The 20,521-nt window shown below is 42.3% G+C and overlaps 1 protein-coding gene across 2 annotated transcripts; it reads left to right on the forward strand.

The window, feature by feature from the left end:
* The first annotated feature begins 145 nt into the window (after window positions 1-145).
* Window positions 146-17,661, forward strand: iqck (IQ motif containing K). Of its 2 annotated transcripts, none has more exons than XM_086089009.1 (9): window positions 146-375; window positions 540-622; window positions 1,700-1,859; window positions 1,928-2,025; window positions 2,443-2,495; window positions 2,655-2,732; window positions 4,316-4,400; window positions 13,175-13,286; window positions 16,366-17,661. In XM_086089009.1, exons 1-9 carry the CDS (start codon window positions 291-293, stop codon window positions 16,581-16,583), a joined length of 972 nt encoding a protein of 323 aa, XP_085945135.1. In that variant the 5' UTR covers window positions 146-290; the 3' UTR covers window positions 16,584-17,661. The 2 variants fall into 2 exon arrangements, with proteins under 2 accessions (XP_085945135.1, XP_085945144.1); XM_086089018.1 differs by having other exon boundaries at window positions 2,446-2,495.
* The last annotated feature ends 2,860 nt before the right edge of the window (window positions 17,662-20,521 follow it).

Genomic DNA, 20,521 nt, shown 5'->3' on the forward strand with positions numbered 1-20,521 from the left:
AAAGAAAAAAGAAATGAGATCATGTACGATATGGAAGTACCCTGTGCATTTAACTGCCGGAGGTGATTGGTCTGCACTTCCTTAGCAACGAGTGACTGCCTAGCAACCGCTTGGCAACAACATATACAATCCTTGTAGTCCGTGATGAATGCAACGTCAGGCAGAGACCAGCCGTTTTCTTGTGTATTTTAATTGACAGCGCTCATGTTTACTTGAGTAGCCAGTTAAATTGTCAATATTTGTCAAAGTCATAATTTCTAACTCACATTTGAGGAGTTCCAATATCAACCATGTTTAGCTGCCAACTTGAAGACTCCCCCCGAGTTCCGAACACAGCTGGTTGCAAAAGGGCCCTTTGGGAGGAGGTTTGTGCCGGTAAAATGACAACGCTGCCATCTTACATGCAATTTAAAGTCATCCAAATTTGGGTAATAATAATTGAAGTAATTGATATGGTAACTAGTACTTACAGATGAAAATGTACGTGATCATGTTTACAGCAAATAAAGTCATATTTGTCTTCATGTGTTTCTTTGAAGACTTTGAAGCAGGACTGCCCTCTCCTCCCTGCCCTGTCGGGACCTTTTCACAACCCTGCAAAGGGAGCAACTCCTCTGCAAAGGTAAGCATGTCCACAGACTTCCTATTTTTTCATCGCTGCGTGGATTGTTCATTTTATTGTACTTTAAAGTTAAGTAGCTAAATCATACTTGGGAAAATGTACTGTAATGTTTTTATTTATTTAGCTTTAAACATGTTTTATGCATATACCACTAGAGGGAGCCCGTGTACCACAATTTTTCGGATCTTGTGGGTGATCCGGTTCATTTGGATCGGCTCAGTGAAAAGAGACGGCTCTTTTAACTTGAGCTTTTTTTTTTAAATACGACAAATTTAGCATACATTTTGATAAATGACTACTGACTGCAAATAGCAACAATTATCAAGCAAAGAAAATGATTTTTGTTGTATTTTATTGAAAGTTAAAAAGGCTACAAACAATAAATAAGCAACAAAATAAAAATTTCAACCACAACAATCAAAATAACAACCAAATAACACAAATAGTGAGAAGTCATTTAAGTGCAACAGCAGCGGCGAACAAAACAAATATTATAAGCTACTCACCAGGTCCAGGATAAAAGACCTTGTTTTATTTCAAATTGGCATTCAGAAAAACTAAAAACTTCAACTATCTTCTTCTGTGTTTTCTCTTCCTCCTGTCTGTCTCTGACTGGCGGAGACGCGGCACACGTGCATACCCTTGCCCCTCCCCTTCCCGTCTCTCCCTCCTTGAGCAGCGGAGAGAGAGAGAGAGAATGAGAGAATGAGAGAATGAGAGAATGAGAGAATGAGAGAATGAGAGAATGACGGAGCTGGCTCTTGAGGGAGGGAGCCGGCTCTCATAGTTCACTACCGGCTCGTTTGCGAACGACTCATCCCTAATTGTGAAGGCTTTGTGCAGATTGCAGTGACATGGCAACACATGGAGGCTGAAATCTGATTGGACAAAAAAATAATAATGTAACATACATATGCTGGAAAAGAAATGCTATGAAGTGAAGACGACAGTTTGGAATAAATAAAATTTTTGATGGAACGAATATTAGAATTTAGATACAAATGTAGGTCAGTGCATTTCATAGTGTTTAGGCTGGCCGGCCTTGCTTTCCCTGACCTTTAACCATCGAATGTGTAGGTGTTGGAGGATGATGAGGAGGAGGAGAATGCACTACTGTTAGACCTGGACCCGCTTCTGCACCACCCTGCCCATGCTGGTTTCTCCGTATTTGGAGTCCATCCTCCGCTGTGCCACAAAAAACGAGCTCACCCTTCTTTCTGTCCACAACCGTTTCAACGTAACATGACATCGCCATTTGTTGGTTCTAATCAGATAAGCGTCCTCATTACGCCTTGTGTGCGGCAGATCCGGTCACGCAGTACATGGAAGAGAAGGTGTTCCCTGTACTGGTGCCTGCACTTGAGGCTGTCCTGAAAGAAGCGGAGAAGCAAGGCTGTCTGCAGGTGTGCTCGTTTTCATTTTGGACCAGACTGGTTTGCAGTTGAACACCAAAAATCACTCAAAACGGACAAATGGTGTCTTTGTAAATGTAGAATTGTTGACATTGTACACGTGTGCCCAAAGTGGTAGGTGGTGAGAAAACAAGCATGACAATGTTAGGATAAATTGCATTGACATTTCCTCTATACTTTTGCTGTTTATTAGATTTTAAGTGGGAAATTCACAATGGCGTCTTTTTTTTCCCATCCATTCACTTTCTACCATTTTACTTGTTTGTTCTATTAAAGCAATGTGTATTTTGTAGCACTGTACAAACTGTATATATCTCATTATCATGGTGGCAATAATACTTAACTAAAAACTATTTTTTTTTGTAATGCTTTGCAATCATTCTACTAATGTATTTATTTGTGTTTCAGAAGAAGGTAATAACATTTAACCCCATCGACTTCCTGGTGGAGTGGCTCTACAAGTAAGTCACGTGGATTCTGCCATACCATATTGTTTTGTGGTCAAAAAGTTCAGTTGCGTCCTTGAACAGCCCTTTGAGATGAGCAGCCGTCTCATTTTCGAGGGAGCCGAAGGTGATGCGTTTGTTTCCATCTTTTCCTGCTTTCTCACTCTTTGCCAGTCACAACCCGCGCAGACAAGGACAGCCGCCCCGACAGTTCAACAACATCCCATTTGTCAGAGCCTGGCTCAGCATGCAGTGAGTGTTGCTTTTTAAAGAATATTTCTAATGTTGGTTATCATCATCACATATCTACGACGGCGTATTAGGACCACGTATAAAAAAAAATTGGAGGGCGGGGGCAATATTCTGAGAATATAACTCGCAAATTTGCCACTTTAAAAACTTTTCGAGTGGCAGCTTTGCGAGAAAAAACCCTCAAAAACTTATGAGAAATACACGTAGCGTACTACTCGACTGTTTGTGCCAATACTTTCCGGTCTGGTTTCCAAATAAGGAGATAGTAATCGCTTTAGCATAGATTAACCATATCATGTTAAGCATTCGCTCTTTGAAGCGTCGTGTACGGCCACTGGCCAGCGACAAAGACATCTCACTTTGCGAAGGTCCACACCCGGACGATCAGGCATTTAAGTTGATTTGTTAAAATGTATATTTACTTGTACATTTATGTTTCCAGAATTATCATTTACACGTTCATACATTTTGGTATTTTTTTTGTACAAGTATCTAAATTGATGTGTCGAATCTGCTGCTCTTCGTCATTCACTTGCATTTACCTATGGTATGCTAGCATGTGATTTTTGTTTGTTTATTTCTTTAAATTGCTTTATTTAACAAATTGAAATCAAAAGCCAAACATGGCAAACATTAAGCAAACAATCATCACAGTACACAACAATCTCACAATAACAGTAAAGAAAAAAGGGGGAAAAAAAGAAAGAAAAGAAAAAATATGTCAGGGGTCTTAAACTAAGAAATATTAAAAACACCAAAATGAGAACACAAAATTAAGGTTTTGATAGCCTTCTTATTTTTGGAAGTAGAGATAGACTGTAAATATACATCCATCACTTTCAAAAACAGAAAGAAAAAAAAGGTTTCGCTTTTATACATTTACATTTATGAATATAAAACTTACCAAGATTAATTAAAATAATATTTTTCAAATGAATTGTCATAGTTCTAAAATCCAAACAAAGCATTCGGTAAGGAAAGCTCAAAATTACAAAAGATATTGTCCAAAATAAATTTGCAAATGTCTTGCCATAGCTTGCGAGCATACGTACATTTCCAAAACAGATGCACAAGAGTCTCTGATTTGGAGCCACAGAAGGAGCAGTTCAGATCCATAATCATAAATGCTAGCATCTGATTGGTTAGTGTTAGTCAGCTGATAGGGGATCAGGAAGTGTTGTCGCTCTGGATGCAGTGAATGACGAGTAAAGTTTTAATTTAAGAATGAATACTTCTCTATCCTGCCTTTTCATTTTATAAACGGTGTCCCATTAACCACCAACGAATCATCACAATTAGACTTATACGTGTATTTCTCGTATGTTTCTGAGTTTTTTTCCCTCGCAAATTTACCACTTTATAAACTCGCAAATTCGCGAGAAAAAAACCCTTGTAAATTTTCGACTTTATAAAGAGGCACATTTGCGAGTTTTTTTCTCTCGGAATATTGCCCCCGCCCTCTGAAAAATATATATATTTATACGTGGCCCTAATACGCCGTCGTACATGTCTGTATCAAGTCTGAACTTGATTTCTCGCACCTTGTTTCATTATGCAAATGAAACGAAACTTTGTGTTGTCAGTCCGAGGCCTCCTATTCCTCTTTTCCTGCAGCTGAGTGACGAGCAGGCTGCTTTGATCATCCAGTCCTTCTGGAGGGGTTACAAGGTACGTTAGACAAGAACACAACGCACAAAGCATATTCACAATGTAGTTCAAGTGTTCAAAGAGGTGGGATAGACCTTAAACTGTTGGTCAGCCAATCACAGGACGCATAGATAAACATTCACACCTATGGACAATTTAGAGATAATAACACAACATGCTTGTTTTTTGGAAAGTGTGAGGAAGCCAACGTGCCCGGGAACACACAACGTGAGCACACAGAGAACATTTCAAATCTATCAGAAAGGCTCGACTCCAGTGGAACCCAGCAGAGGGCGCAATTGGTTTGCGCTTTCACGATAGTTGCTCGCTGGGCCTGCAGGGCGTAAACATCACATTCAGCATCTCCTGGCTTTATGTCATCAGCTGACGTCGGGTTTCATTCCCTCCCGCTGTGAGAAACAGTCCAGCACACCGTAACAACTAACAACTAAAAAGCAGACATTTCCATACACTCAAATATATGTAGCTGCCATGTTTGTTTCTATTTGTTCCTTTTCGTTTTCATGCACAGGAGAAATGCTTGGATGCAGATTCAATTGACTGGCGATAGGTGGCGGTAGAGAACCAGCTACCTATCATTTCTCTTGAAAATGCAGTTTGAGCACTACTAGTACGCTCTCTGCCCTCACTAGTAAGACAATTCAGCACACTAGTAGAATGACTAGGCTGTCACTAGTGACATTTCTTACTATAGTTGGGCAACCTTGTCATGGACAACTGCATGTTTCTAGTGAGGCAAAACTGTGCACTAGTTGACAAATATGTGCTACTAATAAAACTACGAACGCAGTTGGTGCTAACTCTTCACATTTTATATTATGTTGCTGGATATACTACTAGTACACAGTTGTCAACTAGTGCATAGTTTTGCCTCATTAGTAACATGGCTTCAGAAGGTACTTGTATAATGACCTTCAGCTGCATATCAAACATATGGAAGAAATGCTCAAACATAAGAAAATGTATGCTAGTAGTAAAACGATGAGGGTGTACCACCCACTACTTCCACTACTTCGGGTCGGGTCCAGAAAGCTGCTAGTATGGGGCACATCCCTGCTAGCTAGAGTTGTGGTAATGTTTGATTGTCTACTAATGTGGCAAAAGTGGTACTAGTGGAACAAACTTAGTAAGACATTCATTGTATTCCTCGTGGAGGCCTTGAACACAGCACTGAAGGGCTGCAAAGTTGACGGAAGGTTTTGGCGTTGTTGGCACAAGAGGATCATAACTTATTTAAGATACACAAGATATTTTGGGCATGCGGTGACTCAGTGTGTGTGTGTGTGTGTGTCTGGGGGGTTGGTGATTATGCGTGTGTGGCACGTTGTGCCTTTGCAAAAAGCATGTGACCATTTATGGATGGAACCAATTACCAACTAACTAAATCTGTCGCATGGCTCCAGAATGATGTACAACTGCTCAAATTAATGGCGTCTTGACAAAGCTCAGTTTTGAGTGACACCGGCAGGGAGGGATTACTGCTAATTATTGAGAGCTACTTCTAAGCTTATGCGTATCAAGCAAAGGATTAGATTTGTTTCACGACATCTCCAATAATCAACATGTAGTTGTGACTTGAGATGCATGTTCAATCCGTTGTGTGACCACGCACGTATCACAAAGTATCTTTCGCCATTGAAATATATGGAAGTGCCATTAATCCATTTCAGACGCTTCCAAAAACCCAACAACAAAAAAATGCAATGTGTCTCTTAATAAGGAAAAGACCATTCTATTATGTTGTACTTAAAAAAACATACATGAATAGATTATATTATGTTGTACTTAAAAAAACATACATGAATAGATAATGAAATATAATGTGAATAAAACAGTTTGTACATCATGCTTAATTTGTTGTGGCTATACTGGTGAGTACGATTTGGCCACTAGGGGCAGTATGATACAGTCATGCATAGAGCCATATATGGGATAGATGCCATGGACTTCCAGGTTCCACACATCAGCGTCGTTTCCGGCCGCTGATGGCCGCGTTCCAACACTTGCGCCCCCACCCCTGCGCCCCCCCAACCGTGTCTCAGCTCTCTGAAATGCTTCGGACAGCTGAGACAGACACACTTAACACTCGCACCTGTCGACGGGAATGCGCAACCGAGGGGCACAAAGGCGGAAGCGCAAGCACTGGGACGCGGCCCACACGTCCCAAACCGGAACCGGAAGCAAAGTTGATGTATAAAACCCGGAAGTCGGAAGTCCCGCCTCCTCCATGGCATATACCCCATTGAGAGAGTTTGGCCAACTTGGTTTCAGCAGGGTAACAAGAGGGCGTCCATATGTCATGTGACCAGCAGTTGACCAATCACAGTGTGACAGCGTGATTGGTCAACTGCTGGTCACATGACATAGGGAAGCCATCTTGTTACCCTGCTGAAACAGAGTTGGCCAAACTCTTATGTATGGCTTTGGTCATGCAGGCATAAATGATGAAGAATCATAAGCCATAATAACATTTAAGGTGTCTCGATTATGGTTTTAACCTTTCCGCTAACGATCACATGAATTAGCTGCACATTGTTAAATGTATTAATTTTAATAATCTGTTGATGACTTTTTCGATTAATTGATGAATCTGATTTTAAAGAAAAAAAATTTTTGCCCAAATTTCCAAAAGAAAAACATGACATTATTTCAAAGTGTCGGTGCATAAGGATTCAGTTACTAGTTTGATTTGTAGCATGTTCAGTGTTAGGAAACTGGAGAGGATGCTACACTGCACTGCTTTGTCATTTTTCTTTGAGTATAAAGAATATATGCTGTAAGTATTGTTATTTAGTTTTTCTGCCAAAACTGTTACTTGTTGTGAGTTGGGTTCACTGCCAGCACGCAGTCCTGGTATCAGCTTATATCTCCAAAACCTCATACATATAATTTTATAGTTCTACACCGTTCAACTATCACAGGCATATATTCTTTGTCCTCTGAGAAGAACTATTAATAATATTGTACTTTACAGAGGAGTAACTTGTGGCGATGTCCTGTACTGTATATCCGTACTTATCTGGGAATGCCCCCAGATGGCTAAAATGTGCACACCAGAAGGAAAAGCACAATGTCTATTGAACTGAAGCAAAATTCAATCTAATCTCTTGGATCCCATCCCATTGTGTATGTGTACCTAATGTTGTGTCCCGTGGCTGTATCCATTACTAAAAATTTGCAGATGGAAATATGCAAATTAATTCCTGTTTGAGTCAGTCCTCTATTTTTATCAGCAAATATTTTTGACGTAATAATAGCCTCATAGGATTATCGTTTCTCGTCATTCAAATTTTCTGCTCTTGTCAGCTCTTCACCACCCGAAGCACTCCTCCTCGCATGCACACGCACACACACACACACACACACACACACACACACACACACACACAAACACTCTTACACTCTCTCAGCTGTTATATAACCTGTGTGACGCAGCTTTGACTGCAATATAACAGAAAAATCAAGAAAAATGTGTGTGTGTGTGTTTGCTATTTTGCATCTGCATCAAAACATTGCGCAGTGTAGACGAATGGAAAACAAGCTCACGCTTAATGCGATTGTCTGTTGTCCTCGCTCCTGTCAAACTCTAGCAAAGACTGCGGGGGTCTCAACATATTACATAATCGTCTTTACACCGTGTGCCTTAGCACCGCTCGCTAATCCATTCATCCATGCATGCCTGCGACTGTAATGCACACACACATACGTATACTGCTCACACACACTCAGCTGATGGCGAAGACTTCCCAGACTCTGTGGGAGACGGTCAACTGAGTGTGAGTTGGCACTGTGTAATAAACCGGCTTCACGTTTACGCAAGTCGGTGTGATTCGCATCCACTGGACACACTTCGCCATCCTTCACGTCGACCACAAATGACGTCCGATCAGCGTCGGGATGACAGCTTTCAAGCTATTTGGTTTGTTTTCTTTTTTTTCTGAGAGGTTCTAACAAGTGTAAGAACCAAAACATGCAAGCAAGAAGAGGAAAAAATAGAAAAGGAAGTTGTCAGCAAAGAAATTATGTAAAGCCTTTAATAATGCAAAGGATCGGGGGGAAAGCAGTCGGGGTTTAGCTCTCGGCTCGTCGAAGCGTTTCATGTGGGCCACCGAGTCACATGGCTGCCATTGCCTTTTGCAATTACGGAGAAACAATCATATACAAATAGGAAATTGGAGCAGGTTGTTATTTTGTCAGAGGTGTTGAGCCTGTTTGTGTTTAAACGTATACAAACAAACACATGACTCGAATGCTGCATTGCTTGTTAAAGCAAAAGTAAGGAATAGTTGTGGTTTGCTCCGAGGCTCGACAAACAGTTGCTGTAAGCGTAATTTGAATTTTAAGCCTAATACGTGTATTTACCACAAGCTAAAATAAATCGGCGCATTAAAAGAAGTGTTAAAACTCACGCGGATCAGAACGTAATTCCCTCTTGAAGAATTGTTCAAGTTAAGTCTCTGACTTGACATGCAGCGTGTGGTCAGGGGCACCCAATGGCTTGGCCACTTAAGTTTAGAGCGCCACGTAGTTGCGGGCGTATAAAAGCCAGGCGACAACCTGGTGGGATATATTTAAGTGGTTAGGTTTTAGCGTCTCAAACGTGTTTATGTGTAGACATAAGACAGATAAGAGACATCCATTTTTCTCAGGACTTAGATTTGACTGACAGTTGAGCGGGGCATGGTTCAACGCATGGAATGTACACCCACAGTGTTTGACAGCGGAGAGAATGACTTGTGTTTTTTTCACAATTTGAAACAGCATTTCATAGACTTGCTGATGTATTTATGTTCTTTTTAATCCTTCAAATTCGCCAGATTTGTTAACGACACTGTTCTCTCTAGTGTGACAAATTTCTCAAAGGCATTTTTAATTCGACTTTACAGGCACTTTTAAGTCTACATTCATTGGCTAAACCAAGTTGTCCGAGTGCACTCGTCATGCGCTGTTTTTTGTCAAAAAAGTGGGCCAGCGTGAGTGCTGATTCCACTTGACATAAGGGTGAAAAGAGCTAAGAGTGGCACATACACAAAAACACACACACTGCCGTTCACCCAGTTTGCTGTGGAGTCAAGAGCAGAAGTAGGTCTGCATTTCCGGCTGAATGAGCCGCTTGCCGCCGTACATGAATGGTTTGAATAGAAGGCCCACGCGTGGCCACGCTCATGCAAGAATTCTCCAAATACACACGCGGACTCCCTGAAGACTCCGCAACACTTGTTTGGTTGAATTTTGTCGAGTGGTCATCGTAAATGCTTAAAAGACGAAGTCGAACTCTTAATTCATTCATGGTTCATTTTCCTTTCTCTTATCGTAAGGCTAAGCTATAAGAGTAAAACATCCATCCATCCATAATCTGCCGCTTATCCGGAGTCGGGTCGGGAGGGCAGCAGCTTTAGCAGGGAAGCCCAGACTTCCCTCTCCACAGCCGTTTCAACCAGCTCCTCCGGCGAAATCGGCACTCCCAGGCCAGCCGAGATACATAGTCTCTCCAGCATGTCCTGGGTCGTCCCCGGGGTAACCCGTTGGTGGGACATGCCCGGAACACTTCTCCAGGAAGGCGTCCAGGGGGCATCTGAAGCAGATGCCCGAGCCACTTCAACTAGTTCCTCTCAAGCAGAGGAGCAGGCTCAACTCCCAAGTCCCATCCCAGATGACCGAGCTTCTCACCCTACCTCTCAGGAAGAGCCCGGACCCCCTGCGAAGGAAACTCATTTTGGCCGCTTGTATCCGGGATCTTCTTATTTCAGAGTCCGCATCACAGCAGACGCTGCCCTGATCTGCCCGTCGAGCTCCCACTCCATCCTGCCCTCACTTGTGAACAAGACCTCAAGATTATTGAACTCCTCCACTTAGGGCAGGATCTCATTCCTGACCCGGAGAGGGCACCCCACCCTTTTCCAACTGAGGACCATGGTCTCGGATTTGGAGGTGCTGATCTTCATCCCAACCGCTTCACACTCGGCTGCGAACCGCTCCAGTGAGAGTTGGAGATCACGACTTGAAGAAGCCAACAGCACCACATCATCTGCAAAAAGCAGAGATGCAATGTTGAGGCCACCAAACCGGACCCCCTCAATGCCTCCGGCTGCGCCTAGAAATTCTGTCCATAAAAATATAGGAACAGAATCAGTGACAAAGGGCAACTTTGGTGGAGTCACCGGGAACAAATCCGACTTACTTAATGTGGACCAAACTCTGACACTGGTTGTAAAGGGACCAAACAGCCCGTATCAGGGAGCTCGGTACCCTGTACTCCTGAAGCACCCCCCACAGCACTTCCTGAGGGACATTTGTCGAACGCCTTTTCCAAATCTACAAAACACATGTAGACTGGTTGGGCGAACTCCCATGCACCCTCGAGGACCCTGCCTAGGATGTAGAGCTGATCCACTGTTTCACGGCCGGGACGAAAGCCACACTGCTCCTCCTGAATCTGAGATTCGACTTCTCAATTGACCCTCCTCTTCAGCAAACCTGAATAGAACGTACTAGGGAGGCTTAAGAGTGTTATCTCTCTATAGTTGGAACACACCCTACGGTCCCCCTTCTTAAAAAGGGGGACCACCTCCCTGGTCTGCCAATCTAGAGGCACTGTCCCCGATGTCCACACAATGTTGTAGAGGAGTGTCAACCACAACAGCCCCACAACATCCAGAGCCTTAAGGAACTCCGGGTGGGTCTCATCCACCCCGGGGGCCCTGCCACCGAGGAGCTTCAGTGACTTCGACCCCAGAGATAGGGGGGCCCACCTCAGAGTCCCCAGACCCTGCTTCCTCAAAGGAAGGCGTGTCGATGGAATTAAGGAGGTCTTCGAAGTATTCTCCCCACCGTTAAACATCGCCCCGAGTCGAGGTCAGCAGCACCCCATTTCCACTTGTACACAGTGTTTATGGTGCAATGCTTTCCTGCTGGATGGTGGACCAGAATTTCCTCAAAGCCGTTCGTGAGTCGTTTTCAATGGCCTCACCAAATTCCTCCCAAGCCCGAGTTTTTGCCTCAGCGGCCACCGAAGCTACGTTCCGCTTGGCCAGCCGGTACCTGTCAGCTGTCTATAAGTCGCACAGGCCAATTAAGACTTCTCTTCAGCTTGACGGCATCCCAGCCACGACAGACACCGACCACCTCAACAATGGAGGAACATGGTCCACTCAGACTCAATGTCCCCCACCTCCCCCGGAACAAGGGTGAAGTTCTGCCAGAGGTGGGAATTGAAACTCTTTCTGACGGGATTGTGCCAGACGTTCCCAGCAGACCCTAACAATACGTTTGGGTCTGCCTTGTCACCATCGGAGCCAACACACCAGCAGGTGGTGATCAGTTGACAGCTCCGCCCATCTCTTCAACCGAGTGTCCAAAACATGTCGATGCCACAAAGTCGATCATTGAAATGCGGCGTGCACATATCGACACCTTTATGATTGAACACGGTGTTCGTTATGGACAATCCGTGACGTCTCACTGTCGTTGCCCACGTGAGCCAGTCCTCAGGCAAAACGAGCGAGTCTCTGGACGAGCGCTCTCCAACACACCTTCCAAGGACTCCAAAAAGGATGGGTACTCTGAGCTGAGACTAAAACATTTATGTCAAATAAGTCTCATATTGTTTATCGTAATACAGATTAAATAATTGTTTGTATTTCTTCAAAAAATACACGTAGAGGACATTGATAAAATAATCACGTATTAAATTGCAATTGCAATATTGAGGAAATGGAAAACAATTATTACGGTTATTTTTCAAAACTCTATACCGGCTGATAAAACTCCAAACGTTTTTGTTTTTTTTCGCATTCCTTGACTTGTTTTTCTGCGGGAAAGGTCGCGCAGGTCGCTCACTTGGATGACGACAGCGTGAGTCAGCGAAAAGTGAACAGCCGGGTGAACATGTTGACTGAAGGCATAGCTGCACGCCGGCAGAGTTGAATTGAGTCCCAGGCAGCTTTGCGCCAAACAAAAGGCCGCGCGACGACAGGCCAGAGTGTCACTTTGTGGCTTTTGAAGTCGGAATGTGCAACGTGCCTTTGACTCTCTAGCACAGGATTATTTTCACTGTTTGCCTGTATTTCAGCCGGTGGAACCTCCAAAGTCCAACCCAGTTCATTCTGTGACAGTTGTCCCATTGGATTAATGTTAATTAATTTGCTCCAGATTTCAACTGTCACCAATGTATAAATTAATTAACCGCGCAGGCCATTTTTTAAGTAACATTTCAGCATTCCTCACTAGAAGCTATGCAAGTATAAGCACTTAACATTAGTCTTTTATTCCCACTTAGTAAGAAAACATTCCAGCATGTCATCAGGTATCATAAGAAAACATTTTGAGCATTAGGAACTCTAAAATCCGTTGGTTCAAAAATAACCCAACTATGGGTCAAAAATGGACCGATCCTCTACTCTACTCAATTTGACTCAACTATAAGTCAAGAAATTGGTCTTTTAGTGTAAAACAACACATAAATATTGGTCAGACCCTTTACTTGGGTCAAAATGGGTCATTTTGTATAAAACAACCCAGAAAGTTGGATCAAATTGACCCATAAAGTGGATCGGTCAATTATCTATCCGCAATTGGGTTACTTTTGACCCAACTGTTTTTAGAGTGTTATTTAATATGTATTGTATGAGGGCATACATGAATCGAGCAACCTTTCCATGTACAGCCATCTTCAAGCCAGAAAATAAAAACAAGAAGTTTACTGGAGGGTCACACATATGTGTGTGTGTGATGATGATGATGATGATGATGTTATGCGTTTGTGTTGTATGTAGGTCAGGGCGCAGCCTCATGTGCAGAAGCTGCGGCAGTGGCAAAAGAACCTGAGGGTAACCCGTGACATTCCCAAGGCCGTCACGGATTTCTGGACTCGGGTAGAGAAGCGAGGTGAGAGGAAACTCATCGCAATGGCGTCGCTCAACAGCACGCTGACGCACGTTCACCACCATGTTCGCACCAGCTACGGTGCAGCTGTAGCGTTCTACGCATTGTACAGTCAGAGAGGCGGCATTCATCTTCGTGTGGCGCGGAAGCCAAAAGGATGAGGATGCGTGGCAAAGACACATTAGGAATGAGGGCAGAGATGAAGGGAGGCAAAGAAAGGAGGAGAAAGACGACAAGCCAAGAAGAGAGGAAATGTCTGCAGGGCTCGGCGTGTGTTTGTGTGTATGTGTGTGAGAGGCAGAACGAGGATAGGGGCTGGGTACATGCATGAGAAGAAGAGGAGATGCAGAGGAAGTAAGGTGTGGGTGGGTGGGGGTCATGTCTTATATCTTTGGGCGGAACTTAGGTCATCTTATTCTAAAAAACGTTTTGCCAAAGATAACCTAAATTGCACTCTGAAAACAATTGTTGTTTTGTACTAGACAACTCCATTTTTGGTGTTTTCTGGCACAAAACAACCCATTTTTGTTTTTTTGTTTATTTTGTAGGTCGTTCATTGGACACAACTTTTAGGGTTAAATGAATAACTCAAAGGGCCCTATTCTTATATATGGGCACCCGTAAACTCAGCATAAAAACGGGTAGATGCTCATTTTCGTGCCGGGATGAGTCTAGTTTAGCGTTTTAGTGATTTGGTAGACGATGTTATGCCACAATAGGTGTACCAATGTATTATATTGCCCCTTGGTGAACAAAAGTAGACTAGGTTTTAGACTAGCTAAAAGCAGGTCTAAATGTTGGTACAGGTGGTGTAACGCAATTTTGTCGGATTTGACCCGATGCGCAGGCAGACATGATTTTGAGCTTTACATACATGTTTTACAGCGTGGCACAGTCTCTCTGAATCAGTGACGAAATCAATTAATTAAACAGTGATTTCCTGCAAAGTCCTTCCGGCATGTAGACGTGCACCTCTCTCTGCACTGAATTTAAAGGGATTGAGCTGGGAGCCGCTTCGATTGGACGGAAATCGGCTATGTTCCCTCCCACAAAGGAGGTAGTCAAGCAAAATGCCAAAAGAAAGAAAAACTCCCATCGACACACATATTTAGACTGCGCTTGCACCAGGGCACAGAACTAGGGCTCATAAAATTTGGGTTATTTTTTAACCAAACCACCTTTTTGTGTGGCCATTTTGGGGGGCTTGGACATCGTCTTGTCCACGCAAGAAAGAAATGTTAGGCCGTGTGTGTTTGAATGTGTCTACAAGTACAAAGCTAATTTCTCTCAACAAGTTGCATTTCTATCACAGCTAACATTTACTCCCTACTCAGCTGTTGTGGGACACACACACACACGTTTGTTTTACTATCTTTGTGGGGCCATCTCATTGACATAATGCATTTCCTAGCCCCTCCCCCAAACCCCAACCATCAAAAATGATTGACTACCCCTATTCCTTACCCTAACCTCAACCATAACCCAATTCAAACCTAAACTCTAAAACTAACTCTTGACCCTCAAAAAGAGGTCTATACTTGTGGAGCTCAGCAAAATGGCCCCACATGGAAGGGTGGGCCCCACAACTCTGTGAATTCCTGAAATGTTGGCCCCACTATGTAACAAAAAACTAGTGCACACACACACACACACACACACACACACACACACGTTTGTTTTACTATCTTTGTAGGGCCATCTCATTGGCATAATGCATTTCCTAGGCACTTCCCCTGACCCCAACCATCAAAAATGATTGCCTAACCCCATTCCTTACCCTAACCTAAACCATAACCCAATTCAAACCTAAACTCTAAAACTAACTCTTGACCCTCGAAAGGAGGTCTATACTTGTGGGGCTCAGCAAAATGGCCCCAAATGGAAGGGTGGGCCCCACAACTCTGTGAATTCCTGAAATGTTGGCCCCACTATGTAACAAAAACCTAGTGCACACACACACACACATGCACGCACACACACACTCCTAATCCAAAGCATACCACATTATGTGTCAACGCCATCCATCCATCCATCAAAAGGGAGAGGTCAAAGTATAACACCATCATCATCATGGTTCACCAGTTCTCTCTCGATCGCACTCTTCATCCATCCACCAGTTCCACCATATACTGAGAGGAACAGTTCATGACCCAAAGCATACCACATCATTACCCTCTACCCACACACCCCACTTTTGCCAACACTGGTACCCTTCTATGGGGGCATCACCAAAACCAGGCCAAGAAAAATCCAAATCCACTTGTGTGGTGACTCCTTGAGATGATGCTGACTAAGCAGCGTGCTGTCCCCGCCTGACTGTAAACGCTGCCGGTTTCGGCTCACGCACATTCCTCACCACGGCATGGCTGCTGACCTGACATTCTATCTAACTGGGGGGGGGGCTTCAGTGAGTGACTGTCAGCTGCCCCCACAGCCCCACTCTCCCCTTTCCAAAGCACAACAAGATAGATCAGCATGTGAGTCAAATCAGTTTGATTCCACTCTTGTTTAAGATGTGTGAAAACATTAAAAAAAAAACAAGCACAGAAAAGTGGGATTATTTTTGGAAGCCACCCCTCCCCCCGCCCACTTCTTCCCTTCCCTTCCCCTGCCTGACCGCACGCTCGCTCTCCAAGCCGATCGGGCAACAGCTGCCATTTCACATTTCACAGCACGATGTGCGCATCAGTCAGGCGGAAAAACAATAAGCTGCGTGAGTGACCCGCAGAGGGACCCGCGCTGATCCTTTGAGGGCGCGAGGTGAAGGAACGGAGGGCAGGTGCAGCTCTCGGCACCTCATCAATCACATCACGCATGGCTTGCCTGCGACATGATGGACGCGTGATGCCACTCGGATTATGCGAGTCTTCCAATGGTTTTGAAAGGAAACAGACACAAACGTCGCTAATGGAAAATCATGTGCCATGCATCTGACATGTACGCAAACATGTTACATAACTGTATTCAGTGGTTGAATTATTCAATACGATATAAATAGAGAAGAAAAGCAAGTCCTCGTTGGAAGCGTTCTTGTGCACAATCACCCACAGACTAATAAGATGTGCCTTTTGTCCGTCCGCAGTGGGGACAACCATGACAGAGACCACTGAAAGCACAGAGTCGGACAATTCCGACTTGTGCGTCAGTGTGCTCTCTCCCGCCCCGCTAAGCATGTCTTTCCACACCCCACTGATCACCCCGGATGGCGGCGAGCGACTGATGCCCAGCCTGCCCAGCGTGGATGAGCTGGAATGCACGGAATCGGTGTCCAGGTCCTCGGCAACATCGTCACCAACTTAGAGGACACAAATTTCAAGTTTCAGGACTGGTGTCAATAGAAATACAAAATGCGAGTTTCCGGCTTTGTGCGAGAGTTGTGGCAGAAAAACTTGCGGTTGCTACACTCTGACAATATATCTGTTCACAATGCCCTGAGCATCTGACGGTTCCTAGCAACCGCCCAACCACAAGATCAGCTTCGAAGTCATGGATGATATCAAGTTGATGATAAAGAATGCTTCCAGGATTGCATGAAGTCACAGCCGAAGAGGATGGAAAAGTGTAGTCTAGTATACTATACTCGAGTATACTCTTGGGAGATTACTTTTCTTTTGGATTTTAGATGTCTTTTGTGACGTCAGTCCTGGAACTTTTCTGACACGTGTATTGCAAAGTGTTTCACGTACTTAAAATTTGTGTTGTTCCGATACCGTTTTTTTGGATTCCGATACCGATTCCGATACCCATCTTTGCAGTATCGGCCCATGCCGATACCATACCGATACCTAAGTTTTTTTCAACATGAAAAAGCTGCCCTGCCATTGGTTTAGAGCATTCAAGGGCCAATAGGATATCTTAGTGAACATGTCACACATCAGTGAATGTTGTGCAAGACACAAGATGCTGCATCCAAAGTCCTATATTAGCGTCAGAATGAATGGTATCGGCAAGTTACTTGTAAGTACCCACCGATACCGATACCACTGTTTTAATGCAGTATCGGGGCCTACCGGTATCGGAACAACACTACTTAAAATGCAGTCATCCATTCATAAAGTGTAGTATCACAATGTTTTACATTTAGCTCCTTGATAGAGAACCCAAAGTTGTGAAAACATTTATACTGTACTGAAATAATTGAACAAATGACTAGAGAATGTTGAATTTGGTTCATTCTGAAATTTCACCTTAAAGCCCAAACTTCTGAACTTTTTGTAAGTGGTTCATGTTTCCAAATCCAAACTAGGCTGAAGACAGGCAAACACCTCTTCTTTGACAAGAGGGGGTGTGCAGTGTAGTCCCTTCAGACCCCATTTTTTTTCTGCTGGGCAAATTAAGATTTTTTTTTTTTTACTGATTTTGACTCTTTTCCCACATAAGAAAAACATGGAATTTATTTTATATTTTATTTTATTTTATTTTATTTTATTTATTCAAGGGGGGGGGGGTCTCGTGTTTTTAGGATAATATGGCTTAAACGTGTTGTAAACTTACCAAGCTTATAACATTTAAACATGAACATCATACAAATCGACTTGCAATTGTGATTGGTTAGTTAAGATCCAATCATGAACCAGAAGTGTTGACATCATCCAAATGATGCGTTTTATTGGCTTAGACACGCGAATATGTCGTGTCCACTGCAACCATCTATGCGGTCTGAAGGGGCCACAAAGGTTGAGCTTACAGACTAATTCTTCTAGCGTTTACAAGGCTGTTAATCAGTCGTAGATGGATGTCACGCTGACCCCAAGGCATCCGTCACACGGGCCATTAAAAAGCTTGTAAGCAATCAAATGCAGCAAAGTGGGGGGGTTTCATGCTGGGATATGCGCGTCCAATCGGCTGATTGCTTCCATTGCCTTGTGCATGCTGTCAATCTCGCTGTACTTCCGCTTCACGTGTCACCATACTGTCGTTAAGTCAACAGACACTTATTGTAATAATAAAAAAAATAATTTAATCCAAAATGTTCCACTGAGGCCAGGAAGTGAGAACAGAGGAAAAGGGAGACTCCATTGTGCAGAGCTGCACCTTCTGTCCTGTTTATCAGGAAACCTTCCCCTTGGGGAAGCAGGTGATAAAGAGCAGCGTTATCTTTCTTTCAAAACTTACATTGACCACCAATATAGAAACAAATAAATAGTTCAATAACGGGGGATTAAAAAATATATATATATAAAAAAGAAAAAGGTTTCTCCACCCACTCAATCTTATATTAAAAAAAAAATATATATATATATATATATATACATACATACACACAAGCCTCAGATGTGAATTATTATATGATAAATGTTTGTGTATTAACAATTAAACTCACTTATAAAATACTTGTACATTTCAAAGTATAAACCCAGAAAAATATTGTTGTATATTTATATAAATAATTGCATAAATATCAAATTTAAGAAAATCACAATTTTTTTTCCTTTTTTCCATTTCTTGTAATATTTTTTTGCTAGATAACTAATTTATACTTCATTAAATGCAATTATCATTATTTGGTTATGAAGACTTGTCTTCTTTCTGCTCTATTTAGTTCTAGATCAGAGAGCATTTATATTTATATTATGTTGTTTATTAATTTTACCTAATGAAAAAAATAAATGAATAAATCATTAGTACCGTTCTTTCTCTACTTAGTACTTACCAACTTTTTTTTTTTAACCGGTTAAAAAAATAATTTTACTTGACTTTTTTTATTTTAAAGATATTATCATTCTATGCAGTTATGATACACTGTGTTTTTCTTGTCAGTATGTTTTGTTGTTTATCTGCTCACAGGCAGGTACAAATCACATGATTTAACTACTGTTAAAGAGTGAGGATGTGTGGCGTCCTTTTCGGCTCCAGTTAAAAGTAAGCACATGTTTAGTCCTTTGAAGGTTTGTGGCTGTTGTATTTTGCAGTGAACTGCATCTTGGAGAGCTGTTGCAAATATTTTTGCCTTTCACAGCTCCGGATCACGTCAAGAGAATATGGCTAAATGGTCAGTTTCTCAAATTTAGCTATTTATAGGGATATTTTGGATTAAAATGAAGCTTTTTATGACATTTCACTTACTACTAGCAACATTCTGTTAACTCCCAAATTCCAAACACAAATATATTGTATTTAATTTGTGTACCTAATGTGGCTTTTCTTGCTCTTAATCGACAAAAAATGTTGCCACATAAGCTATCCTGGCTCTTTCCCGTCTTTGCAGCACAAAGTAGCCATTTTATGTAGCGTGGCCCCGTGATAAACGGCTGATGCACAACACCTGGCCGAACAGGACGGCGAGGGTCATGGATCTTCCTTTGCGGACGCTTGGGAGCCCGGGAGGCAGCTGGTGCATTTGTTGGACGACATGATAAAACGATCCATTTCATTCTGAGGATATGTGATATGTGCGCAGTCGCGCACCGGGCCTGACTGAAACTGGATCGCAGCATTTGGGCAGCAGTCTGCGCCAGTAAAAGTCTTGGGCTCCATTCGATTTGTCTAGTAATGTCATCACCACATATCACAGTCTGGACTTGTACCCACATCATGCAGGATCATCTTTAATAGTGCGGTAGGGACTACCAACATCTGGCAAGTCTCCACACTGTAATTCATCTGAAAGGTGCTATGTGCTGCTGTTTTGGTTAGCACACTAGCAATATTGAACAACGGCAATAACATACTATACACATTTTTTTCACCCATGTTGGGCAGAGAAACATTTTTTCCTTCTTGATGATACACCTAGCCACTATTTGAGAAAAATGTTCATAGGCTAGGAATCAATTGATTTAGTTTACATATAGGGCTCGAGTCAATATATCGGATAATACAAATATCAAGCTTGTATGGATTTCTAATTTCAAATTAAAGGCACCATATAAATATGTGTACTGTCGAATTTCTGCAATGTGCAATTGTGTGTAACCAGATTAGTGTTTTTCTTTGTTTAGTGCATGAATATGGAGGGCCAAAACTGCCAAAATAAAAAATAAATGACAAAGTGAAAATAAAAACGGATATTAAAAAATATAAATGGAAAAAAATATATATATACACAGGTATATACATAAATACATTAATATTACATTTTTGAATTATATAATTTTAGATCTATTTTTATTTTCATATATATATATATATACATATATATATATAGTTTATTTAATTTTATTTTATTTTCAAATTTTATTTTATTTCATTCATTTTTATTTTCACTTTTAGTCATTTCTTTATTTAGCCATTTAATG

The sequence above is a fragment of the Leptonotus elevatus genome, chromosome 1 (genome assembly GCF_054856555.1).
Source record: "Leptonotus elevatus isolate MCC_2025b chromosome 1, RoL_Lele_1.0, whole genome shotgun sequence".
In the NCBI taxonomy this organism is placed as follows: Eukaryota; Metazoa; Chordata; class Actinopteri; order Syngnathiformes; family Syngnathidae; genus Leptonotus; species Leptonotus elevatus.